Source organism: Tetrao urogallus (assembly GCF_951394365.1).
Source record: "Tetrao urogallus genome assembly, chromosome: 31".
NCBI lineage: Eukaryota > Metazoa > Chordata > Aves > Galliformes > Phasianidae > Tetrao > Tetrao urogallus.
In genome coordinates, this window is record NC_136844.1 from 455,472 (window position 1) to 476,354 (window position 20,883).

General features: G+C 64.6%; 5 protein-coding genes across 5 annotated transcripts in view; 2 read left to right on the plus strand and 3 right to left on the minus strand.

The window, feature by feature from the left end:
* Positions 1-1,245: 1,245 nt before the first annotated feature.
* GDF11 (growth differentiation factor 11) lies at positions 1,246-8,212 on the minus strand (the record flags this gene model as incomplete). The annotated part of the gene is made up of 3 exons (XM_079547759.1): positions 1,246-1,626; positions 3,496-3,869; positions 7,861-8,212. 3 exons carry the CDS (start codon positions 8,210-8,212, stop codon positions 1,246-1,248), a joined length of 1,107 nt encoding a protein of 368 aa, XP_079403885.1.
* A 556-nt stretch (positions 8,213-8,768) lies between these two features.
* Positions 8,769-12,254, plus strand: INPP1 (inositol polyphosphate-1-phosphatase; the record flags this gene model as incomplete). Its single annotated transcript, XM_079547718.1, is given in 9 exon segments — positions 8,769-8,798; positions 8,800-9,012; positions 9,014-9,049; positions 9,051-9,108; positions 10,720-10,925; positions 11,028-11,088; positions 11,183-11,383; positions 11,463-11,637; positions 11,759-12,254. Coding segments are annotated over 9 exon segments (1,476 nt in total).
* A 1,430-nt stretch (positions 12,255-13,684) lies between these two features.
* On the plus strand, positions 13,685-16,237 carry CD63 (CD63 molecule; the record flags this gene model as incomplete). Its single annotated transcript, XM_079547723.1, has 7 exons — positions 13,685-13,750; positions 15,099-15,287; positions 15,394-15,468; positions 15,570-15,665; positions 15,759-15,902; positions 16,003-16,086; positions 16,172-16,237. The coding sequence occupies 7 exons, from the start codon at positions 13,685-13,687 to the stop codon at positions 16,235-16,237; spliced, it is 720 nt and encodes a 239-aa protein (XP_079403849.1).
* A 651-nt stretch (positions 16,238-16,888) lies between these two features.
* Positions 16,889-18,669, minus strand: RDH5 (retinol dehydrogenase 5; the record flags this gene model as incomplete). The annotated part of the gene is made up of 4 exons (XM_079547795.1): positions 16,889-17,112; positions 17,387-17,550; positions 17,622-17,880; positions 18,357-18,669. 4 exons carry the CDS (start codon positions 18,667-18,669, stop codon positions 16,889-16,891), a joined length of 960 nt encoding a protein of 319 aa, XP_079403921.1.
* A 1,063-nt stretch (positions 18,670-19,732) lies between these two features.
* The window catches only part of BLOC1S1 (biogenesis of lysosomal organelles complex 1 subunit 1), a gene marked incomplete at its 5' end in the record, with an annotated part of 1,469 nt that continues 318 nt past the window's right edge, over positions 19,733-20,883 (minus strand). Inside the window, 3 exons of the mRNA XM_079547794.1 lie at positions 19,733-19,916; positions 20,015-20,147; positions 20,650-20,722. Coding sequence (XP_079403920.1) covers positions 19,806-19,916; positions 20,015-20,147; positions 20,650-20,722 — 317 coding nt within the window. The 3' untranslated portion in view covers positions 19,733-19,805. The remainder of the gene's footprint in view (positions 19,917-20,014; positions 20,148-20,649; positions 20,723-20,883) is intronic.

The following is a 20,883-nucleotide window of genomic DNA, read 5'->3' on the forward strand; positions in this document are numbered from 1 at the left end:
ATCCCCCCGCTCCGTCCTCGCTGTCCCTAAGTGCTGCAGATAAGTGCTAGGGACTGGGGACGGGGTCTTCTGTGTGCACCCCCCAAGTCTGGGGGATGTGGGGGTCCGGGGACATGGGGTTGTCCGGAGGTTTTGAGGGTCTGGGGAGCGCATGGAGCACATTGGGGTTGGGGTTGGGGGGGGGGAGCTGTGTGGGGCCGGCGACCGCCTGGCGCCGGGGTTGGTTGCATCACGGCGGAGCAGATGAACTCTGGAGAATGCCGGATCCCGTTCTCATGCAAAAAAATAATCCAAACATTGGGATGGGGGGGTGGGGAAAGGGGTGGGGGGGGGGGGGGGGGAGGCAGATGTGCCACATAAGCAGAATTTCTCCCCTGCCGGAGCCTCCGTCCGTCCCACTCTGACCGCCACCGCCTCCGGATAACCCCAGACTGGGGCTGACCCACAGGGGACAGATCTGCTCTGGGGGTGGGGGGGACACGGAGCCGAGGGGGGGGGGGGAAACCGCCAGGGCTGCGGTGGAGGCACGCGCCAGCCGGGAGGGTCCGTAATAAATAAATAAATTAAAGGAGGGAGCCGGGTTCCTCCAGGCCGGGCCTGCCCCACCTGCGCCCATGGGGTCCCCGGGGTGGGGGGGGGGAAGGGGGGGGGTCCAGGGTGGTCCCGGGGATGAGATCCTGCAGTCTTTGCTCCGGGATGGGCACCGTTGGCATTGAGCATCACCGTCCCGATCACCACTGCCTTCCCCAGGGTTGGAGGGGGGTTCGGTGTGTGGGGGGGGGGGCGCTGCGTGGCGTCGCTTGGGGGCCGCTTCGGTGCCGACGCGGTGCCGGTTCGGTGCCGGTGGCCGCCGCTCCCTCCTCCGTCCGTCCGCTTATTGCACAATGCGTGTCGAAGCGCGGGGTTTCGGTGCAGGATTTTTCCTTTTTTTGTGGGTTTTTTTTTTGTGTGTGTGTGGTTTTTTGTTTGTTTTTTTTTTTTTTTTTTTGCGGTTTTTTTTTTTGTCATTCTCTCCTTCCCCAACATTCATCGGCATTTCGACGCTCGTTCTTGGTAATCTTTTTTTCTTCCCTTCCCCACCCCAACCTCCCCCCCACCCCCCCACCCAAAAAAAAAAAAAAAAAAAAAAAAAAAAAAATCGAAAAAAAATCAGGAAAAAAAAAAAAAAAAAAAAACGACAACCAAAAAAGAAAAAGAAAAAAAAATAGCAGAGGAGGAATCCGTCCTTCAGGCGGAGGCACAGCTCTACGAGCAGCCGCAGCGATCCACCACCATGCCCGGGATCTTGCCGTAGATGATCTGCTGCTTGTCGTTGAAGTAGAGCATGTTGATGGGGGACATCTTGGTGGGCGTGCAGCACGGCCCGGCCGAGCCGCGTGGGTTTGCTTGCTGCACCAGATGGGTGTGCGGGTATTTCTGCATGAACATATACTCGCACTGCCCCGAGCAGTAGTTGGCTTTGTACCTCTTGGGGGCGATGATCCAGTCCCACCCGAACGCCTCGAAGTCGACGGTCAGCGGGTAGCGGCAGCAGCGCGATTCGGTGGAATGTTCGTCGCAGTCCAAGCCCAGGTTCCTCCGCGAGCGTTTGTTGTTCTCCAGCACCCGCAGCTCCATGAAGGGGTGCTGGAGGGGGGGAGAGCAGCGTCAGCAATGCACCCATGGGCCCACCACCCCCCACAGCCCCATGGATCTCCATGGCCCCCGATGGCCCCCACAGCCCCCATGGCTCTCCCTGGACCTCCATGGCTCCCTATGGCTTCCAATAGCTTTTCATGGCCTTCCATGGCCCCCTATGATCCCTCATGGACCCCCACAGCCCCCCCATGGCCTTCCGTGGACCTCCATGGCCCTCGATGGCCCCCCACAGCCCCCCATGGCCTTCCGTGGATCTCCATGGCCCCCCACAGCCCCCATGGCTCTCCCTGGACCTCCATGGCTCCCTATGGCTTCCAATAGCCTTCCATGACGTTCCATGGCCCCCTATGATCCCTCATGGCCCCCACAGCCCCCCCATGGCCTTCCGTGGACCTCCATGACCCCTCATGGCCCCCCACAGCCCCCCATGACCTTCCATGGATCTCCATGGCCCTCAATGGCCCCCCACAGCTCCACATGGCTCTCCATGGGCATCCATGGCTCCCTATGGCTTCCAATAGCTTTCCATGGCCTTACACGGCCCCCCATGACCCCTCATGGCTCCCCCACAGCCCCCCATGGCCCTGCACGGACCTCCATGGACCTCAATGACCCCCCCCATGGCTCTCCATGCACCTCCATGGCTCCCTATGGCTTCCCATGGCCTTCTATGGCCCCCCATGACACCTCATGGCCCCCCATAGCCCCCCATGGCCCTCCATGGACCTCCATGGTTCTCAATGGCCCCCCACGGCCCCCTATGGCTCTCCATGGATCTCCATGGCTCCCTATGGCTTCCCATGGCCTTGCATGGCCCCTCATGGCCCTCCATGGCCCTCAATGGCTCCCCACAGCCCCCTATGGCCCTCCATGGGCCTCCATGGCTCGCCATGTCTCTCCATGGCCTTCCATTATCCTCTATGGCCCTCCATGGCCCCCCATGGACCTCCATGATCCTCCACGGCCACTCATGTTCCCCCATAGTTTTCCATGGCTCCTCATGGCTCCCCATAGGCCCTCATGGCCCACCATGGCTCCCCATGGCCTTCCATGGCCTCCCATGGCCCCCCACAGCCCCCTATGGCCCTCCATGGACCTCCATGGCTCGCCATGACTCTCCATGGCCTTCCATTATCCTCCATGGCCCTCCATGGCCCCCCACGGACTTTCATGATCCTCCATGTCCCCCCATGGCCGCCCCATAGCTTTCCATGGCCCCTCATGGCCCACCATAGCTCCCCATGGCCTTCCATGGCCCCTCATGGCACTCCATGCCCTTCCATGGCATCTCATGGCCCTCCATGGCCCTCCACAGCCCCCTATGGCTCTGGACCTCACTGCTCCTATTGCCTGGATCCCACTGAACCCCACGGTGCTGTACTTGTCCCTGTGCTACTGTTGCTGTCCCCATGAACCAGGACCAACCCCATGAGATCGTCACTGGTCCCATAGAGACTGCTCACATAGCTGCAGTAATGGGCTAAGCTCTTCCAAGGAGCTGTCATCCATGGATTCAGAACCATCCCCATGGATCTAGAATCATCCCCATGGAGCCAGAACCGTTTCTCTGTGGGTGCAGAACCATCCCCATGGATCCAGGACCTATCCTATGGATCCAGAGCCATCCCCATGGAGCCAGAATCATCTCCCTACGGATCCAGGGCAATCCCCCGGATCCAGAACCATCCCCATGGATTTGGGACCAATCCTCTGGATTCAGAACCAGCCCTACGGAGCTCCCATCACCTCCATCACTCTATCACCAGTCCCACAGAGCTATCCTCATCCCCACCCCCATCCCATAGAGCTGCCCTTCCCACCTACACTCCCCTTCCCTACTCCCCCCCGGGCACCCACCAGCCCTTCAGCTCCGGGTCCCAACGAAGTGACCGCCAGGTCGTTGCCGTTTGGGTCGAAGGCGTTGATCTCGATGCCCCAGTTGTTCTGAGGTTGCTTGAACCAGTTCTGCAACACGTGCTTGAAGTCGATGCTCTGCCAGTGCCCGATGCGGGAGTTGAGGTCGATTTTGAGCGAGCGGATGCGGATGTGACGGCTGCCTTCCTCCGTCACCGGCTTGAGGCGGAGGATTTGCAGGTAGACGGTGGAGGTGTGCTGCACCGGGCGCAGGTACACCCACAGCTGAGCCTTCACCACTTTGGTGAACATGATCTTGGGGCTGAAGTTGAAGAAGCAGCAGTGGGGGTTGCCCTCGATCTGCACCACGGGATCGGCTGTGGAAGGAAGGATGAGTTAGGGGCTGCACCCCACCAGGAATCCCCGTGCCCCCCATCTCTTGCACAACGCTCCTCCTCGATCGTTAGGAGGTGAAGGTCGGGGCAGAGGCCGTCCCAGGGGTCATCGCCCCTCCGTCCACAATAAGGTCCGGGTGCTGCCCCCTGACCCCGTGTCACCGCGGATTCATGATCCCCTGCAGGGCTGCAGGGATGGGGGAGCGGGGCCAGAGCACCTGCAGAGCGCGTGGTTGGGATGGGGCAGCCCTCACCCTCCCGCTGCCTGCAGCCGGGGACCCACAGCATCTCTTGGGTGGAGACCCACAGCGTTCCCAACCAGAGGCCCGGTGTATTTCCCAGACAGAGACCCACAGCATCCTCAACTGGAGACCCACAGCAACCCCTGCATGGAGACCTTCAGCATTTTCAACCAGATACAGGGAGCGACCCCGGGGGTGGAGACCTGCATCGTCCCTGGCCAAACGCATCCCCTGCACGGAGACCCCCAGCAGCCCCCCGCCCCACCGCATGCCCCCTCCCACAGACAGCACGCAGCAGAGCACTGGGAAGGGTGCACAGTGCTGAGCTCCCCCTAAATGTAGTGCTGGCACCCTGGAGCTGTGGGTGAGGCCGCTTCACCCTGGGGTGATGCAGTGGGGAGGCCGCCCTGGGGACCCCCACCCATGAGTACCCCCATCCAAGGGTACCCCCCGATCCTCTACACCCCAAAGATGCACCCGCCCTCCCCCAGCCCTATGGCAGCACCTGGCCCTGTGCAGCCCTCCCTGCTCTCACACACATCTGTGTCAAATTGAGCTGGGAATGTCCCCCCCCCCCCCCCCCCTCCACAACCCCCCCCTCATCCCCGCGAGCCCCCCTCCTCCTGCCACGCACCGGTCAGGTTTAATAGCACCCAGCTGCAGCACGGGGCCATTTGCTGCACACGGGGCCCTCCCCGAACACATCGGGGTCACGACACCGGCCGCAGCCCCGGGAATGCCATCCATCCATCCATCCATCCATCCATCCATCCATCCATCCATCCATCCACCATGTGGTCTGCGGGCTCCCCCCCCCCCACCCTCCGCCGAGCCACACATAAACCAAAGTGACAGCGGCTGGAGGGGGCCGCCCAGACCCCTCCCAGCAATTTGCTGTGCACAAGCCCCCTATTAAACCCACGCTCCACTGGGACCAACCCCGAGCTCTTTCCCTCCCCCCCCCCCCCCCCCAATCAACCCCTTGCCCTTCCTTTGCCACGCCGTCCCCACGCTGTGCCACGTCGTCCCCCCCCAACGCACCACCCCGACGGGCTCAGTGTCCCCTCGCTGACGCCCCGATGGATTTACAGGGTCGGATGGAGTTATTTGTGTGGGGTTTGCAGGTGAGGGGCACCGCCGGAACCCACGGAGCCCAAAGGGGGCGCGGTGCCGGCTCTGCCACGCGGCGCTGCTCCTGGCACGGGGCTCGGCGGTGCCAGGATGCTCGGCCCGTCGCTGTGGCAACGGGGGATAAAGGTTACCGGGACATCGGTCACAGCTGAGTATGTGCCAGGAGGGGGGCGGCTCCGACCCCCCCCCCACCCCCCCATCTCCAACCCCTCCGATCTCTGCTTTGTTCCCATAGTGGAGGAACCCGGTTGAATTCGGGGCTCCCCGGTTTGTCCCATTAACCCTTTGCCTGCTGCAGGGCACCCCGTGGCCTCCGTGTCCCCATCCCACATCCCACGCTCCCCACTGACCTTGAGCGCAGCAGAGGTGCCGCGGACCCCCCTCCTCCCCCCCCCCCATGTCCTCCACCCTCTACCAATCCACCCCTGTGCTCCCCCCTGCCCCCCCCCCCGCCCCCCCACCCCTCATTAAACCACCTCCACCCCAAAGGTCGCGGGGGTCAGGGGTAGCCCATAAATGGTTTTAGGACCCAATTAACCTTCCCGGGTTAAAAAAAAAAAAAAAAAAAAAATGGGGGGGGTGTGTGAGGGGTGTGGAGGCTTTGGATTAAACACGGAGGGGGGGGCAGTGAGAGGAACCCGAGAGCTTTATGGCTCTGCCGCCTATAAAGCCCTTTTCCCTCCTTCTGTTCAGGAACCATAAAAACCCACACAATTGCCATGGGGAGGGAAAAAAAAAATCATAATAATAACAGAGCAGCACTGAGGGCCTGGGGGGGTGAGGGGGGTGGGGGGGGCAGCAGGCAGAGCAGGGCAGCCCCTGCGGCGCATCCGGCTGTGGGATGGGACCCCTCTGCACGGCACCACGAGGGGGGCTCGGGGCTCCAGCACTTATTTTGGGGGCCCCCGAGGTGGGAATGGGGAGGAAGGGAGGGGGGGGGCTGCTGGGGGGGGGGGGGGGGGGGAAGCAATGAGCGTGAAGGCAGCGCAGGGAGGAAAACCTCAGCGTGTCGTCAATTTTATGGGTAATAAAATTTCAAAGCCGCCCGAAGTCTATTAATGCCCGGGAAGGAAATTCGTCAGGGAGGGGGAGGGAAGGAGGGGGAGCGCCTCACACTTCCAGCCCTTCCGCTCGGCCTTCACACCCCAACCCAGGGATGGGAAGGGGGGGCCTGGGGGTCCCAGGTGGTATCAGCAGGTGGAGAGAGGACGAGAGCCCCTCTCAATGCGTCCCATTCGACCCGCAGCCCTGTGGGTGGACGCACGGACACGGGGACATACGGACGGATGGAGCAATGTCATGGCGAAGCAGAGCCCCCCCCGCACCCCGTCCTGTCCCCAGGGCACCGTGGGGACCCCTCAGTGCCATCAGCACGCCCTGCCGTCACCCTGCTGTCACATACTGAGGCAAGAAGGATGCTGCTGGCACCCAGAGCCCTGCAGGACCTGCGGGGTGGGATGTCACCGTGTCACTGCTGGCAATGGGGACAGCAGGCACTGGGGGTGTCCCCGGGGAGGGACCACATCATCCTGTCCCCAATGCCCTGAGGACAGTCCCTGCACCAGCACTGGTCTCAGCACTATGCACTGGTGCCCGGCGCCACGGCCCAGTACCAAGTATTGGGTCCCAGTGCCACATCCCACGTCCCATTATTGTCCCAGTACTCAGTGCTGATGCCACTGCTGGGTCCTAGGACATGCTGCCAGCACTCATTGCCCAGTCCCACAACACAGCCAGGTCCCAGAACCCAGTGCTCATTCCCAGAGCCCTCTGACAGCTCCCAGTAGCCGCTGCTGGGTCCCAGTTCTGGCTCCCAGTACCAAGTGCTGGTCTCAGCGTTGGGTCCTGGGACCTGCTGCCGGCACCCGGTGCCCAATCTCACGACACACTGGTGTCACTGCTGGCTCCCAGCACACAGCGCCCGCTCCCAGCGCCCTACAGCCGTTCCCTGTGCCCTGTCCAGAGCAGCTCACAGAATCCAGCGTCCGTTCCCAGCACCCAGAACTCACTCTCAGCACCAGCGCTCAGTGCAGAGTCCCAGTGCTCCACGGCTGTTCCCAACCTCTGATCCCGGTGCTGGTGCCTTGAACCAGCCGCGGGCTGCACTGTCCCGTCCCCATATACCTGTATCCCCGTGTCCCTGTGTCCCTGGATCCCGATGTTTCCGGGTCCCCACGTCCCTATGATGTCTCCAAGTCCCCACATCCCCCGTCCCCAGATCTCCCCACGGTGCAGAGCACCGCGTCCCCTCCGGGTTTAGCGCAAAGCTGCCCGGTCCCAGTCCCAGTCCCGGTGCCGGTCCCGGTGGGCCGGGGGCCGTGGGTCGATACCCGAAGCTCCGTTTAGAGCTGCCCCGCGAGGCACCGTGCGCGACCGCGGGGGACCGGGAGTGCGGGGACCGAAGGGAAACGCGGAGGAACGGGAGGTCGAGGGCGGGGGGGAAAGAGGGGGGAGCACCGGGAGGAACCGAGGGAAGGCGAGGAGCCCGGGGGAGCCCCGAGAAGGGAAAGTTGCGACCGCGGCCATCGGACCCGGGGACCGGGAAGGGCTCGGGGGAGGGAGAGGGCGAACTTTGCGTCCGGAACAAAGGCGGCACTGACTTTCCTGGGCCATGCTGATGACGGTCTCGGTGGTGGCGTGGTACTCGTCCTCCTCCAGGTACTCGTCGTGCTGCAGCGAGTCCCCCTGGAAGTCGTGCAGGTCGAGGATCTGCTGCAGCGGCGGCGCTTTGGGCAGCAGCTGCTTCACCACCTCGCGGGTGATGTTGGGCGCTTCCTTCAGCCGCAGCTTGCTGAGGATCTGCGACTTGATGCTCTCCAGCCGCAGCTCTTTGCTGTGCCTCCGCCACACGCACACGGGGCACGCGGGCTCCGAAGCGGCGGGGAGGGGGGGTTGAGCTCCCGCCGGGCCCCCCGCCACCAAAGCCAACAGCCACAGCAGCACCGGGGCCATCCCGGGGGCCTTCCCCCGCCGGCCCCCACCCCGGCGACGCGCGGGGAACGGAGCGGGGAGCGGCGGTGGAGGCTGCGGGGCGCGGAGCGGGGCGGGCGGAGAGGGGCCGGGGATGGGGGGGGGGGGGGAAAAAGCGTCGGCGGCGGCCCCGGGGTTTTATATCCCAAGTGAAGTGTGTCGTCAGCGGCCTTGATTGGCTGCGGGCGCACAAAAGAGGTTCTGGCAGGGGCTTGGCACCAGCGAGCCGCCGCCGCCGGCCCTCCGCGCACCGGGCACGGCCCCGCACACCGCCCGCACCGCTCACGGTGCCGCCCCGCCCGGCCCCGCCGTACCCACGTGCGGGAGTTGGGAGCACCCCCGGGGCAGCCCCGCCCGCTCTGTGTCCTCAGCCGCCCCCCCGGGGTCCCATTCCCGGTGCCGCGTCCCACCTCGAGAGGGCACCGACGGTGCGGGGCGGCCGTTCCCGGTCGGTTTCTCCCCACCCGGTGGCAGCGGGACCCCTCGGAAGGGGGGGAGCGGGGGGGGGTCCGGCGCCGCTGCCGCCCCCATCAGAACCATGGAGAGGGAACGGGGTGGCAGATCCGTTCCCCCCCCCGCGCTGCCCCCGCGCTGCGCCGCACCGGGGTTCGGTCCCGGCCCCGGGAGAGATCCCACAGCGGTGCGGGCGGACCCCAGCAGAGGGCGCGGCGGAGTCGCTCCGAAGCGACCGCGTTTACATCGGCGCCGGTAATACCGGAGCGATTCTCAGATCTGAGCGCAGAGTGCCACCGCGCGGCTCCGGGGGGGAACCGCGGCTTTCCGGGGGGCGTCCCGGGGAATTCCGTTATTACCGAACCGGGGAGACGAACCCGGGGTTTTCCCCGAGGTGGTGACGTCACGCGTGACGCCATCGTCCGGTAGGAGCGGAAGAGCAGCGGGAGGTGAAGCACCGCGGGGGGGGGGGGGGCGGGGGGCGGACAGAGGGGGGTAGGAGGCAGCGGACCCCTCCGGCTCCGGGAGCGGCGCGGGGAGGCGGGGGTTAAAGCTCCGCCGTGACGTATCCCGGTGGCTCCGCCCCGCCCCGCGGCGCCGCCGAGCGGAGCCCCCCCCTCCCGCGAAGGTGTGAGCGGCCCCGAGCCCGGTAACGGCGGTGGGACGGCGCCCGTGGGGCCTGGGTTGGGGAGGGTGGTGTTGAGCCCCCCAAGGGAGACTCCGGGGTTGGTTGTGGGGGGGGAGGGGGAGAGGGGGAGGTGGCTGAGGGGTCTGAGGGGGTCGGGGGGTGTCCCGGTGCCCCCCCAGCGGGGATCCCGGGGTTTGCTGTGCTGGATGAGGGGGGGCTGAGCTCAGCCCGCGGCCGTGGGGCAGCGTGGATGTGGTGGGAGGAGAAAAGCCCCCGGCCACGTCCCCAGCCACGTCCACGGCCACGTCCCCATTCCTGTCCCTGCTCGCGTTCCTGTCCACGTCCCCAGCACTGTCCTCATCCATCACCGTGGCCCCATTTGCGTCCCCATCCCCAGCACTGTCCCCACGCGTGTCCTCATCCCCGTCCGTGGCCACGGCCTCATTCACATCCTTGTCCGCCTCCCTGTTATCTAAAGCTACACCCCCTCGTGTCCCTCCCCATATCCACATCCCTGTCCCTACCTACATTCTTGCCCCCGTCCGTGGCCACGTCCCCATTCACGTCCCTTTCCTTGTCCCCAGCCCCGTCCCTCTTCCCATTCATGGCCATGTTTTCATTCACATCCATTTGCATCTCCAGCCCCATCCCTGACCCCATCTCTGTCCCCACATCTGGGCCATCCCTCTACTCACATTTTGGCCATCCCTGTCCCCACATCTGAACAGACCCCATCCCCATACCTAGGCCATCCCTGTCCCAATGTCTGTGCTGTCTCTGTTCCCACACCTGGAGCATCCCCATCTCCATACCTGTGCCATTTCTGTCCCTACATCTGGACCATCCCCATCCCCACATCTGGGCCATCCCAGTCCCCACATCTGGACCATCCCTATCCCCACATCTGGGCAATCTCTGTCCCCAAATCTATGCTGTCTCTGTACCCACACTAGACCATTCCTGTCCCCACATCTGAGTTGTTCCTTTCCCCACACCTGGACCATTCCTATCCCTATACCTGTGCCTCCCCATCCCCACATCTGGACCATCTCTGTCCTCACATCTGTACCTTTCCTATCCCCACATCTGGGCTGCTCCTGTCCTCACGTCTTGACCATCCCTATCCCCATATCTGTGCCTCCCCATCCCCACATCTGGGCCAGATTTGTTCCCACATCTAGACCATTCCTATCCCCACATCTGGGCTGTTCCTATTCCCATTGCTATGCCATCCCCCTCCCCACATCTGGGCCATCTCTGTTCCCACATCTGGGCCGTCCCTGCTGCTTGCACCCCCCACCCCACCCCCCACCCCAGGGACGCACAATGGGGCCGGGCCGCTCTCATCCCCACACACCCTGCAGTGAGGGGCCGGGGGCTCCGGGGCGATACTGAGCAGTGTCTCCAGCCATGGCCGCGCTGCTGAAGGCCGTTCTGGGCGCCTCGGAGAAGGCAGCTGAGATCGCACGGCTGTGCCGGGACGCAGAGCCGCTCTTCCGACTGCTGGTGGCTGAGAAAACCGGAGCGGATCGGAACCAGCGCTTCTCCCACGACTTCAAGACTCTGGCAGATGTCCTCATCCAGGAGGTCATCCGGCACGACCTGGGCGCCAAGGTGAGGGTTGGCTGGGGGTAAAGGAGCCCAAATTTGGGGGTCTCTGCTCTAAGAGCTGTCCCCGAATTTGGGGAGCACTGCTGAGCGATGCCGTCCCTGCAGTTCCCTGAGCTGCGCGGCCACATCGGCGGCGAAGAGTCCAACGAGTTCACCAACGCCAACGGTGAGTGAGGCTGGGGGGCGTGGGGAGGAGGTGGGCACGGAGCCCTTCCCCCCCCCGGTCTCGGGGATGGCGCTGACAGCACGGTGCCGTTCAGGGGACACGGTGGCGGTGCGGGTGTGCGGCACGGTGAGTGAAACGGCAGCGCTGCTGGGCTCCGTGCTGCACCCCGAACGGGAGGCGGCGGAGCTGCTGGCGGCCGCGGCGCACCGGGAGGTGGCAGTCGGGGACGCGGCGCTGGATGGCGTCACCGTCAGCATCGACCCCGGGGATGTGGCCGTCTGGATCGATCCCATCGGTGAGGGGGCACCGAGTCGGGCTGCGATCCCCCTGCACGCCGCGGCTGTGCGGTGATGGTGACGGCGCTGTGTGTGCAGATTCCACCAACGAGTACATCGTGGGGCGGGAGGATGTTGTCCCCCAGGATGGCATCGCGCCGTCGGGGCTCTGCTCGGCGCTGGTGCTCATCGGTGCCTATGAACGCAGCAGCGGTCGCCCCGTGCTGGGTGTCATCAACGAGCCTTTCCACCGCCGCCACCCCCAGACACGTGGGTACGTGGGGGGGACTCTCACACCTCGCCGTGGCCGCGGTGGGGACATCGTGAGGGGTCTCCCCTCGGTGTCCCCATCCTGGCAGAGCCGCGATGGCCATCGGTGTATCCTCACCCCGCAGGTGGCAGGGCCGCTACCACTGGGGAATCGCCTACCGGGGCACCCACCTCTCCTCTCTGAGCCGCCCCCCACCACCGCAACCCCCTCCCCGTGTGGTGCTGAGCCGGGCAGAGGCGCAGGGGGTGCGGGATGCCCTGGCCTCACTCAGTGGGGGTCACCTCCATTTCGCTGCCGGTGCCGGTTACAAGATGCTGTGTGTCATCCTGGGACGCGCGGATGCCTACGTCCTCTCGGGGGGGAGCACCTTTGCATGGGACGCCTGTGCCCCCCACGCCATCCTGTGTGCTCTAGGGGGCGGTGTGGTGGCCCTGCGGGATGCCCTGAGAGCACGGAGGGAGGGGGACACGAGGACGCCCCCCCAACTGACCTACAACCGCCCGGCTGAGGGGGCAGTGGGGGCTGAGCGTTGGGCTAACCTAGGCGGGCTGGTGGCCTATGTGCACCCCCAGCACTTGGAGGCGGTGCTGGAGGTGCTGGCCGCTGTGCCGGGCCTTTGAACGGGGAGGGGTTGGGGTTGGGGGGCAGGGTGTGGGGCAGGGATGTGGGTGATGAGACAGTGGATGTGGGGTAGCAGGGACAAAGGGGCACAGAGAGGTGCCGCCTGAATGGCAGGACCCCAGGGTGTGGGACATGGGGTGGTGGGGACCCTTAAAGTGGGGTAGAGGGGTGTGGGGCAGCTGGGACCCTGTGGCAAGGGACCCAAGGGGCATGGGGCGGTGACAGCTAGTGACCAGAGTGCCAGGGTATGGGGCATGGGGTGTTTGGAGACACTGGGGTGCTCAGCATGGGATGGGGGGGGGACACAAAGGTGCCACACAGGGTGGTGACACGTGGGTGGCAGGACCCCAGGGTGCGGGACATGGGGTGGAGGGGATCCTTAAAGTGGGGCAGTGGGATAAGGGGTGGCTGGGACCCCATGGAAGAGGACTGAGGGACATGGGACAGTGACATTATGGTGCCCAGGGTGCCAGGGTGCGGGATATGGGGTGTTTGGAGCATGGGATGGGGGGGACACAAAGGTGCCACATGGGGAGGTGACATGTGGGTGGCAGGACCTCGGGGTGTGGGACATGGGGTGGTGGGGACCCTTAAAGTGGGGCAGGTGGGGTGTGGGGCAGCTGGGACCCCATGGCAGGGGACTGAGGGGCATGGCACAATGACATAGGGGTGGCAGGACCCCAGGCTGTGGGATGTAGGGTGTTTGGAGACCCTGGGGTGCCCAGCATGGGATGGGGGGGGACACAAAGGTGACACATGGGGAGGTGACATGTGGGTGGCCGGACCTTGGGGTGTGGGACATGGGGTGGTGGGGACCCTTAAAGTGGGGCAGGTGGGGTGTGGGGTGGCTGGGACCCCATGGCAGGGGACAGAGGGGCGCGGAGCGGTGCCACCACGGTGCCGGTGGGGCAGAGGGGACGTGGGGGCCCCGGGGCTGAGTGCCGCTCCGCATCATTAAAGGCTCCGCGTCGCCTCCGTCTCTGTCCATCCCGCGGAGCGCCGATGGGGGCGAAAGGGGGGGTGAAGGGGGGGTGGGCGGGACCGGGGCGGGGCGGGGAGGGACCGGGGTTTCCTGTTGACTGCCGCTGGGGCTCCGTCACATGACCGGAGAGCACAAGGAGGAACGGCGGCGCCGGTGAGTGCCCGGGGCGGGGGAGCGGCACCGGGAGCGGGATCGGAACCGGGATCGGAACCGGAGCGCGGGGCTGCGGTACCGGGAGGGGTCCTGGGGACGGGGGAGGGAAGCGGTACCGGTCCTGGTAGCGGAGCGGCGGCGGTGGGACTGGGAGAACGGGAGCGGAGCGCGGTGGGTGGGGGGGGTGGGAGGGGTTCCATGTTGGGGGGGGGTCGCGGTACTGGGGCTGCGGTCTGGACGGGACGGCCCGGTTCGGTGCCGTAAAAGGGATCGGCGCTTCCCGCAGGATTCGCCATGGCGGTGGAGGGCGGAATGAAGTGCGTGAAGTTTTTGGTGTTCATCTTTAACTTTATCTTCTGGGTGAGTGCGGGGCCGGGGGGTTGGGGGGGGGGGGGGGGGGCACTGCGCTCTTACCCGACGGGACCCCCCTCCCTCCTCACCCCTTCCTTTTCTCGGGACCCCTCCCGTTCCTTAACGCCCCCAACGGAGATCCCGGGTTTTGGGGGGGTAAGCAGGGCGGGGCCGTCCGTCGGTTCCGGGGTTTATAGGGCCGAGTTTTGGGGCGGGGGGGGGGGGGGGGGGGTTGGGGAGACCACGCGTGGGGTTCGGGGGGGCAGAGCGCTGTTATAGGGAAGTCGAGGTGAGGAAAGAGGCAACGGCTGTGTGAGGGCGGGGGGGAGGGGGCACCTTCTCGTTGTGTCGTCGTGTCCGTCCGTCTGTCCCTAGCACGGGGGTGGATGGGGGGGGGGGGCGGCCGGGCTGAGCTGTCCCGTCCCGGTCCCACCCGAGCTGAGTCACTTTTGGGATGGGGGTGGAGGAATGGGGGGAAGTTGTTGGGTGAGTGAGGTGGTCCGGCACCGTTTCCTTCCCCCCCTCTCCCCCCCCCCCATAGCCACTCGTGCTGTTTGTGCTGCGGGCGCTGTGCCACGCTGTTTGCCCACACCCAGTGAGCAAACACAAAGGGGGGGGGGGGGGCTCGCTGTGGATCTGGGACTGGGGATCCCGTGCCTCCAGACCCTCCCTTGCTACCCTTACGCCTTGTGTCTCCACCCCCCCCCCCCCCAAACGCAGACAGACCCCCCTCCGCCCCCCTTTTGGATAGGATTCTGCTTTGAGGCCAATTCAATCACCAGCAAAGTGATAACCCTCAGTGGTACTGGACCCCCATCAGTGACTTGGGGGGGGTCCTGAGTTATGTGACCCCCCCCCACTCCAGCTGTGGGGCAGAACTGAGATCTCCCACCACTGAACCAGCCCCTCAGGATGGGAGTTTCACTTTGAGGCACCATCCTCTGCAAAGGGATGATCCTGTGTCACAATGTACCCCATCAGTGGCTCTGGGGGAGCTATGGCCCCCCCTCAAAGATGTGAACCCCTCCCATCCCGCTGTGCTCTTTCCCCCCCCACCCCAACCACATAACCACCTCCATAGGATGCTGTTGGATGACCTTGGTGCACAGTTCACCCCAGAATGACCCTGGGTGGTACGGGACCCTATCAGTGGCTCTGGGGGACCCCCAGGATGTGTGCCAACTCTTCAGCTCTGGGGCAGTGCTGGAAAATTTCCCCCCCCACACCATGGATCCACCATTCCCAGTTTAGAGCTCCCAGCTTTGGGCACATGCAGTGGTGCTGGATTTCATCTGAGGGCCCTGTGCCCCCCACCCCGAGGTGTGTGCCCCCCTCTCCAGCTGTGTTCTGTCCCCAGGTGTGTGGCGTGGCCCTGGTGGCCATCGGCATCTATGCTCACCTGGCCCTCAACCAGGCTGTGGTGGCAGGCAGCAGCTCAGCAGCCAGCAGCCCCGTAGCCATCATGGTGGTGGGCATCATCATCTTCTTCGTTTCCTTCTTCGGCTGCTGCGGGGCCTGGAAGGAGAGCTATTGCATGGTCACCACGGTGAGTGGGGTGGGAGTTGGGGATGGGAGGGGTTTGGGGGTGCTGGGAGGTGGCTCTGACCCCCCTTTCCCTCCCCCCCCCCTTCACCATGCATTCGTCTCTGCAGTTCGCCGTTCTGCTCAGCATCATCTTCCTGGTGGAGATCGCCGCTGCCATCGCCGGTTACGTCTTCAAGGATAAGGTGGGAGGGAGCACGTGCTGTGTGGGTGCTGTGCCCTCCCCGTGGCTGCGTTCTGACCCCTGCCTTCGGTGTGTGTGACCCCCCCCTTCCCTCCCCCCCAGGTCCGTTCAATGCTGGAGGAGGGGCTGTGGGACACCATGAGTAAATACGGCGAGGATGTGCCACTGACAGAGGCAGTGGACAGACTGCAGGAGGATGTAAGCAACGCTGGGCTGGGGCCTGAAGCTTCCTTCCCCCCCCCCCCCCCCCCTCCCCCTCCCCATGGCTTAATTAACACTTTCTCGTCACAGTTCCACTGCTGTGGTTCCAACAACTACACGGACTGGGCCACCCTTGAGAGGTTCCGTGCTAATAACACTGTGCCACACTCCTGCTGCCGTGTCAACACCACCAACTGCAATGTGAACCCCACTGCCAGCACCATCTATGTAGAGGTGAGACCCCCACCCTGAGGACCCCCATGCTCAGCCCCCAGCGCTGCGTGGTGCTGAGCACCCCACCCCCCCTCCCTTTCTCCTTTTCCTCTCCATCCAGGGCTGCCAGAAGGGCATTGAAGTGTGGATGAAGAAGAACATCCTCATCGTGGCCGCTGTTGCGTTGGGTATCGCCTTCTTTGAGGTATGGAGCAGAGCTGAACCCCTCCATGTGCACGAAGGGGGACTGGGGAGGGCAGGAGTGATTCCCACACGCTCTTCTTCCTCAGATCCTGGGCATCATCTTCACTTGCTGCCTGATGAAGGGTATCCGCAGTGGCTACGAGGTCATGTAGCCCCCTCCCCCAGGGGCGCTGTGCCAAGCCCACCCACACCCTGCCCTCGCTGCTCCCACCCAGGGGGGCTCCAGGTGGGAAGGGGAGGCGGGGGGGGCTGCTCGTCCTGGAGCAGAGCCCCCAGTGTGTCGATTGTCACTGCCGCTGGAGCCCCCCCTCTGAGTGCCAAAAGGGGCTGGGGGACTGGGAAATAAAAGAAAAAGCTTCCTTAGAGCTTGTGTGCATTGGGGGGGGGGAGGGGGGCTGGATAGGAGTTTGGGGAGGGTCTTGAGGGAGCCCTTGGGTGCTGCCCTCCCCCAGCAGAACAGTGGGAGCTCCCTGCTGGTGGGGGGACACTGATGACACTGGGATCGCTGGGAATGGGAATGGGCTGCTCCATGGCTCACTGGAGAGCAGGGATGGTGACAATGTCCCCGTGGGTCTGGGGGGAATCCCACAGCTTTAGGATTTCTTCCTTCCCCACCACTATCCCAGCACAGCACAACAGTGCCGACGTCTCTGCCCCACAGCCTGCACATTACAATGCCACCAAGTGTCCCCAAGCCACACATTCACTGATGCATATCCTAGCACAAGGATGAGTGCTTTATTTGCAGCACTGGGGGACCCCAAGCACGTGCTGGGGTGCTGACAGCCGCTTTAGGGGAGCAGCTAGCGGACGCGGTGGGCTGGCTTGGGCAGGATGGTGGCCAGCACGAAGTCAACGATGCAGGCGGGCAGGTAGGAGGCAGGCAGCCACAGCAGCTTGGCATCCCAGCCTGCGCTGTAGCGGGTGCGCGGGTGGCAGGCGCCCAGGGCGTGCTCCATGCAGCGTGTCACCTTGCCCAGGTCAGCGTCACAGATGATGTTCATGATGAGCCTCTGTACCTTCAGGTCTGGTTGGGGTTGTGGGAGTCAGAGCTTGGAGGGGGGAAGGATCAAGAAGAAGAGGGGTGGCAAACCGAAAGGGGTCCCAGAGGAGGGGTGGCAAACCGAAAGGGGTCCCAGAGGAGGGGTGGCAAACCCAAGGGGGTCCCAGAGGAGGGGTGGCAAACCGAAAAGGGGCCCAGAAGAAGGGTGGCCAACCCAACGGGGCCCACAGGAGGGCGGCCAACCCAACAAGGGCCCTAGAAGAAGGGGCTGGCCCCACTGTCCCCTCCCACCACTCACACTTGTGGAAGAACTCCTCGCCATAGCTGAGCCGTGTCTCGGGTGCCAGGCGCTCCCAGAGCTGCCGCAGCGACGCTTCAATGCTCTCCAGGTTGGTCACGGCTGTCTTGAAGAAGCCGGGCTCCACGATGCTCACCTTCACCCCGAAGTGGTACATGTCGCGCCTGCGGGCGCGCGGCCGTCGGGATGGGGCTGGGGGGATGCGGGGCTGGGGGTTGGGGACGCTGGGACCCACCTGAGGCTGTCGGAGAACGCCTCGATGCAATACTTGGAGACGCAGTATCCGCCGCCGTTGGCTGAGAGGCGGCCGAGCACGCTGGAGGTGTTGACCACGCGGCCCCGTGCCCTCTTGAGGAGGGGCAGCAGCTGTAGGGTCACCTCGATGGCCCCAAAAGTGTTGACAGCCATCACCTGCTGGTAGTCCTCGATCCGCATCCACTCCGTGGGGCCGATGGGGTTGGCCACCCCCGCGTTGTTCACCAGCCCAAAGAGCCCTGGGATGGGAGTCCCCTCTTAATTCCTGCCCCATAGAACACCCCGATGGGACCCCCAGGCTTCATCCTGCAGCTTTGCAGGGTGCTCCTCCCCTCGCCCTGCAGCAGCTCTCTGGGTTCTCCCACCTTCTGCCCTACAGCAGTCTTGCAGGGGCTCCCTCCTGCCTTGCCCTGGGGCAGCCCGGCGGTGACCCTCCCACCCTACAGCACCTCTCCAGGAATCCCAAAGCGCTTCACAGCGTCCCCAGCCCCTCTCTGCTGACCCTTCATCGTCCTCCGTTAGGAAGTCTCTGCTGACCCTGCCTCCATCTCACACCACAGATGGTGCAATCCCTTCCTGCCCCATACGAGCTCTCCAAAAACCCCCTTTCCTGCCCCACACCCCCTCAGTACATCTCCCATTGCCCCACAGCCCTTTCACCCTGCAGCATCCCTCCCAAGACCTTCACCCTCTCCCATCCCCACATCCCTCTCACCTTTCTCGCCCACCTCCTCCCGCACCCACTCTGCAGCACGCCGGATGCTATCAGAGCGGGTCACATCCAGCAGCGTGGTTCGGAGGTGCCCAGGGCAGCCTCGCTGCAGCCCATCGGCCCCTTGTGGGGTCAGGCAAGCAGCCAGCACACGGAAGCCACGTTGGGCCAGCCGCCGTGCCAGCAGGTTGCCGAAACCGCTGTCGCAGCCGGTGATGAAGACGTGTTTGTCTTTGACTGAGGGCAGGGTTCGGCGATCCCTCACCAGCCAGCCCAGAGCCCAGGCCAGCACCGCCAGCAATAGATACAACCACATGGCAGGGGCCTGGAAAGGATGGGGTTTGGTTTTTTTTTGGGGGGGGGAGTTGGGCTGTGCCACCCCCCTGCACGCATCGAGCCCTGTGTTTGGTCCCAGGCTCCTGGAGCACTGCTGTGCTGAGCACCCTGCCTTATGCCATGGGGTCAGACCCCCACTATTAGTTTTTTTGGGGGGAGGTGTGACCCTCTCCCACATCTCAGTCCTGTGGCTGCCCTGCTGGAGTGGGGGAACGCTCTGCTGCCCCCCGCCCCCAGGCTGTGATCTGTGTCCCCTCCTTCCCCTACCCCCCCAGTGGGAGTGGTGTGCAGGGGATTACCGGAGTGCAGGACCTCAGCATCGGGCTCTGCTGCTGCTGTGGGGGGTTTCAGCTGCTCCCCCCCAGCTGCTTCCCCCCCTCCAGCTCAGTCCCATCCGGCAGCCAGGATGATCCCACGTGCCCCCTACTTCCCAACCTGCACAGGGAGGGGACTGTCACTGCTCTGTCCATGTCCCCAGCTAACCTGTCCCCATATTCCCCCCCCCCCCCCATACAGAAGCCCTGTGGAATAATGCCCCCCAACCTCTGCAGCCCTGTAAGTGGGCTCTGAATACCTGCTACACCCGCTCCACAAGGCTGGGGTGTTAGGTGCAGGTTGAGCAAGGGGCAGCAGCTTCCCCCAAGCCTCCCCAAGCCCCACGGGGTCACACAGTGCCCAGCTCAGTGGGGGGACACAGAGGATGAGCTGCCCCATAGGTGTGGGGTGGGACTGACCCTATGCCTCCCACCTACCTTCAGGGCCAGCAGGCTCCAGGCACAGCGTTAGCAGAAGCAGCAGAATCAGTCTGAGCCCAGGGGGGGCCTACAGCTGCTCCTCCCTCTGTGCTTGGGGCCTATAGGCGGGAGACTTCTGGAGGGGGGGGGGGCCAGGGCACGAGGCCACCCCCTGTCCCTGGGGATTAGCACCGGCCCCGAAGGAGCCTTTGTCCAGAGAAAAAGGGGCCTCAGAGCTGGGTTTAGCGTTAAAGAGGATGAGGGGGCTTAGGGGGGGCAGCTGGGGCCACGCCACTCCTCACTGCGGTTTTATTCTGCTCGGGTGGGTCCCCATGCTCCAGACTGGGGGGGATGGGGGGGGTCCCGTGGTGAGGGGGGGGGCTCAGGAGCAGGCAGGCTGCAGCTGCCCCTTGTAGATGTACTCCAGGGCTGTGGCAATGGTCCTCATGTCCAGCTCGATGCTGCGTGCCCAGTTCTCCACGTCGCCAATCTCCTGCAAGAAGGGGAGGGGGGGGAAGAGGGCATGGGGGGGGGGGTATCAGCACGCTGCTGACACCCTGGGATTGGGGGAGGGGGTTTCTGGGTGCCCACCTTGAGGGCCTGGTTGAAGTTCTCCACCATGGTGATCCACTGCCCCGTCTGCTTGGCAAACTGTGCTGCCTGCGCCTGCAGTGTCTTCACCTCCTGGTCCAGCTTGCGTTGGTTGACATAGGCCTGAGCCACACTGCGGGGGGGGCAGGGGGGTCCCTAAGGAAAGACCCCCTTCGGGTGGGGGAGAGGAGGGGGTCTCTCCCAGGCTTGCTGATGTGGGAGGAGAAGGGGGGGAGTGGGGTCCCTAAGAAAGGGCCGCTGGGGTGGGGGGTGTTGCCAGATTTGGGTGGGGGTCACAAAACCGGGAGAGGTTGAGGGTGTGTGAAGAAGAGGGAAGGGGAAGGAAGGGGTGTGGGGGGGGCACTGTTGGAGAGGGGGGTTGGAATGGGGGGGCAACCAGAGGGTCAAGGATTGGGGGAGGGGGGGGCGTCCCCCAGGGGTCTGAAAGGAGGAGGGGCAATGGGAGTGTGTGGGGGGAGGGGGGGTCCTTATCAATGGATTTGGGGAGGGGGGGCAAAAGGGGATGGAAACCCCCCCCCTCAGATTCCCCCCACTACGGGAGTCCCATAGTGGTTTGGGGGAGGGGGCCCAACCAGGGGGTGCGGGGGGTCCCGTATGGGGCGGCCCCGCCTCACCCCACGTTCAGATGATCCACCAGCGCTTCCGTCAGCCGCGTGGCGGCGGCGATCGCTTCCCGACGGCGCCGCTCTGCGAAGCGTGACGTCAGCACCGCGTCATCGCGCCTCCCGTGACGTCACGCACAGCGCCCTTAACCACCTCACCACCATCACCACCACCCCCCTCCCACCCCGTCCACTCCGATTGGCGGCTCCGCGGACCAATGAGGAAACGAGCCGCGGCGCCCCCCC